Source organism: Brassica oleracea, chromosome C6 (assembly GCF_000695525.1).
Source record: "Brassica oleracea var. oleracea cultivar TO1000 chromosome C6, BOL, whole genome shotgun sequence".
Taxonomy (NCBI): domain Eukaryota; kingdom Viridiplantae; phylum Streptophyta; class Magnoliopsida; order Brassicales; family Brassicaceae; genus Brassica; species Brassica oleracea.
The window spans coordinates 29,256,509-29,261,314 of record NC_027753.1 but is presented as its reverse complement, the minus strand read 5'-3'; the positions used below and the strand labels follow the sequence as shown (position 1 = coordinate 29,261,314).

The 4,806-nt window shown below is 37.2% G+C and overlaps 1 protein-coding gene across 1 annotated transcript; it reads right to left on the bottom strand.

Moving 5' to 3' along the window:
• Window positions 1–1,831: 1,831 nt before the first annotated feature.
• LOC106298572 (phenolic glucoside malonyltransferase 2-like) lies at window positions 1,832–3,448 on the bottom strand. The gene has a single exon (XM_013734712.1). It carries the CDS (start codon window positions 3,386–3,388, stop codon window positions 2,018–2,020), a length of 1,371 nt encoding a protein of 456 aa, XP_013590166.1. The 5' UTR covers window positions 3,389–3,448; the 3' UTR covers window positions 1,832–2,017.
• Window positions 3,449–4,806: the final 1,358 nt, after the last annotated feature.

The window sequence follows — 4,806 nt, the reverse complement described above, 5'->3', positions numbered from 1 at the left end:
GTTGGTGTTTTAAACTTGGGATACAATGCCAACTTAAGCTTATGACTTTATATTACCAGTAAATATTTATTTGTAATGCAATGCGACTCCAAATAACCTGTTCAACACTGAGATCTTTGAATTTTCTGACAGGCAATCACTCTGTTACAAGTTGAAAAAAGGAAAAAAAAGATGAGAGACAACCATTACAAGGAAAAACGAAACAGCCAAACAACATGTCCAATGGTTTTGGTTCCCACTCCATTCTATTTATGCTTTTTTTTTTTCGTATTGTAGTAATGGGGGTAGAGTGTTCCACCGGATCAATCCTATGTAAGCCAGCAACATTGTCCATGCCTATTTTAGTCTTCAATCCGATTGTAATCGTTTTTTTTTTCCTCGATGATATTAAACCAAACTGAAGGGAATACATGGTCAGATACGTATTTAAGAAACAAAAGCCAGCTTTCAAACAGATGAAACTGGAAACATAAGCTCCCATTGTAATCGTTTTAACTTTATAAATATTTGGTGGGAAAAAAACTTACCCCCTCGTAAATTACACCTAGCTCTCAGTTCTTCATCTTTCGGCCAGTACTTAGCTACGTCTAGATGAATAGTAATACTGTTCCCTTCTTGAATTGGCAGACCATTACATTTTTCTGGTAATTGCAGCTTAAACCTATTTTTGGGGTAGTCATTGAATTAAATGATTATTAGACTTACAACATGTTGTTCTTCGTATTGTAAATCTACATTATTAGAAAAATATATATATATATGGACTTTATCTTAATACTACCAGTTTAACAAAAATGCAAACAAGCTTTAAGCAACAAAATTGATAAACATTAGGAATAGTTCTTTAGAAATTAAAATATATCCTTCAAGATTCACAAGACAAATATGTTCTCAAACCTCTCAAGAGAAGTAAATCTCCACTTGAAGCAGATTTAACACAGATAGTTAGTTGTAGACGGATCAATTGGAGGAATTTTACTTACCCATAATGCACTACCAAAATAAGAAAATGACACATGAACAAACAATGCACTGCAAACCCCATAGCTAATTTGGATAGGATTGCGGCTAAGAAGGTTGCAGCTAAGGAAGCTGAGGTTGCAGCTAAGAAGGTTGCGGCTAAGACAGCTGAGGCTGCGGCTAAGACAGCTGAGGCTGCGGCTAAGGTTGTGGGAAGGTAACACGTCTTGATGTTTGCTATTAAATATGCTATTGAAGGATAGAACATTATTCAAGAAAGCATAGCTATCTGCATGAGATTGTTTCTTGATAGGTTATGAGTTGTAGAAGCTCTGATCCGTTAAGAGTTGAGATCATGCATGTTTCACCCTGTGTGTTTGGATCTTGTTACCTTTTGTGTTCGTGAAAAACTAGACTTAATCATTTTGATGTTGATTCAGGTTCTTATAGAATGTGGATAATGTTTCACCCTCTGTGTTTGGATCTTGTTAATATATATTGCTTAGAACTTAAATGTAGTTTTAGATATAATATTTTTAAATTTTATCAAAAATATATTAAGTGTTAAGAAAATATAAAGATAATTACACTATGAATATAAAACAATCAATATAATAATAGGTTATTCTTATATAACATATGTATACATATAAATTATTAATTTATAATTTTAATGAGACTATATATTTACATAAAATTTTCTTAAAAATTATTATTTTATAATTTTATTGATTTGTGTCAAATTTTGAACCGGCCCAAATTAGAACCGATGAAATTTATTAATTTATAGAGATTATCCATTTATGGAGTATTAATTTATAGAAGTTCTATTATATATTTTTTTTTAAAATTCGAACCGTGTTTTTGAAGTTTTTTACGATAAGCAAATAGACATTCCTTGTATCACAGGGTTTCTCTGTACCCACCCAGACCCTGGCAATGAACAATTAACCCAAAACACATGACGCAACCCAAAACACCCAATTATATATAATACAAAGCTCACAACTCAATGATCTTTGCCTTATTGAAACTTTGTAGGAACAAAGAAAGGCGTTTAGTTTTGTAAACCATTGTTGAACAAAGCAATGACCTTGTCCATTTCAGTCTTCTTCAGACACACTCCAATCTCGACGCCACCTGATCCGTCACGTCTCTCTCCCATTGAGATTCTCTCTCCTTCGATAGAGATAACATCACTCTTAACCGGTCTTCCCCACCCGAAATCCGACTCGTATACTCCCAACCGGGTCGATCCAGCTACCGTCCCGAACTGTGAGCTCTCGCCCTTGCAACTGAATATAGCCCTAAACTCCTCCAGAATCGTTTCTATCTTCCGCGAACTCAAGCCTTTCACCAGTTCACTGAGGATCTCCACCGCCGTCAAAAACCCTCTCTCCTCCCCAAATTCCGCCGCCTTGCGTTTGTAGCTACCCGCCGGAAACACGCAGTTCCCCAAGTAGGTCGCTGGAAGCGGCGGATCCAACCGCTCTCTGAAGTCTCCCATAAACAAGAAAGTCACGTACCTCTCCATGTTTCCTCCACGCGCCTTCACAAGGCAGGTCCACACGTAGGCGTACGCGATGACAAAAGTAGACACGTGGAGCCTAAGGTATTGACTCGGTGATTGGCTCTTGATTCTCTCCCGGAGTCTCTCCACGTCATCGCGAGACAGCACGAGCGTGGATAGAACGACTTCGTCTTCGAGTTCCTTGGCGGGAATCGGACCCAGGCTTCTCCCTTTCATAGTTGTAACAACCTCGACCATCTTCTCGTTGAGTCCGGTTAGACCGGTGAGCCACGACCGGTCAAGAGACGGAGTTAGATTCTCCGGAAGAAGAGAGTTGACTTTGTTCTCTTCTTCTAAGTGTTGTTTGCACAAGTGGGCCCAAGCTTTAACGAACATGGTTGCCGTTTTTCCGTCCAAAACGGAGTGGTGTGCTGCGAAGCCGATGGAGAATCCGTGGTCAGGGAACAACGTGATCTGCAGAGAATAAACCGATGCTGAGTCATCGGAAAAGGTTAACTCGGGTGCCAAGGTGTGTAACTCGGTGACTGGACGTTGACCATAGCCGGAAAGAAAGGAAAAATCAGCTTCGCTCTCGGCGACGGTCAACGACACGGCGTCGTTTGGAGAGACGACGATGCTCGGTGCGGGGTCGTTTGGGTCCCAGGTGATGCGGCCGGAGAGAGGGAGGTAGCTGGCGAGGACGAGGGAAAGGGAGAGTTTGAGCTTGGGGAGGATGAAGGAGTGGAAATTCTCACGAGTTGACTCGTTGAGCCTGTAGAAGAAGACTCGCTTGACTGGGTTGAATCGTAGCCATGGTAGATCGAAGAAAGTCAACGGGATTTTGAGCGAGTTGGGCGAGTTTAGGACCGAGTCAGCGGCGGGGATGACTCGGGTGACCTCAACAACGACTATTGTCATTGATGTTACCAGAAAGAGAAAGAAACAAGAGATGAGTTTCTTGTGTGAATGATTGAAAAAGAAACAGGAGACTTGTCGTTTATAGTTTATTATTGGAAAACAGTCAAAAAACCAGAAAAATATTAGAATAGAACCGAACAAATTTTTGTTTCCAAACTAGCACTAAAAATTCAAAGTCACACAAATAAATTTCATTAAAGAGGTAAATATACAATTATACTTATTGGGTTAATTAATCCAAATCATAAGGTTTAGGGTCAAGGAGTGAGGTTTTGGAATTAGAGTTTAAAATTTTATAAAATAAAAAATCAAAAATAAATACTAAAAAATCAAAAATAAAAATTTTAAAAACAGTTTCAAAAAATATTTTTAAATTATAAAAAGAAAATTTGAAAAAAAAATTGAAAAAAAAGTTTCAAAAAAAATTATAAAAAGTTTTGAATCTGAAAACATATAATCTGAAACTATAAAAATAATTATTTTTTCATTTTTTTATTTTATTTATTTTTATTTATTTTTGTTTGTTTATTTAATTTTATACCAAGGGTATTAGAGATATTTTATCTTTTAATGAATGTCATTTTTGTGATTTTTTTTCTAATGTCATTTTTTGAGACAAAAACTCAAAATGTGCTATTATTGACAATTGTCTTTCTTTTCATAGTAGCTTATCACATCTTCTAGTATCTTCATCTAAAATGGAAAATGGGACCAAATCCTTTTGTAAATGTAGTATGGGAGGGACATTTAAAGGTTTTTAAAGGAGAAATCGGCCAAAAAAACACTGAACTTTGCGGGAATTGCCAAAAGAAACCTGGACATATGGGATAGCCAATAAAATCCTGAACTTTTGTTGACTTTTCGGGTTTATTAAGAAACTTACGATTGACTGACCAGATTAACACACCGTTAACCGAGTTAACTGTTAATTAAGCGGACGTTAATTTTGGGTGTTAAAGTATACGACGTCGTTTCATCACTTTGTCTGATTAAAGACAAACGACATCGTTTATATAGCTGTGTTATTAAAAATATGGGTTTCCAACGGCTCGAACTCGTGTACTCGGGTTTAATGGTAGGGGTTTTTGCCACTGAGCTAGTGGACTTTGCAATGGATATACGAACACAATTTCTTTTATTCTTCGAATCCGAGTTAAAGACAAATTAATGAAACGACGCGTTTTATATTAACTTTTTTATTAAAAAGATGGGGTTCCATCGACTCAAACTCGTGCACTCGGGTTTAATGGTAGGGGTTTTTGCCACTGAGCTAGTGGACTTTGCAATGGATATACGAACACAGTTTCTTTTATTCTCTTTGAATCCGGGTTAAATGAATCAAAAAGAAACGATGGTGTTTTTTCCTCCGATTGGTATAAACCCTAAATGGGCGAAATCATAAATCCAGTTCGCGATTC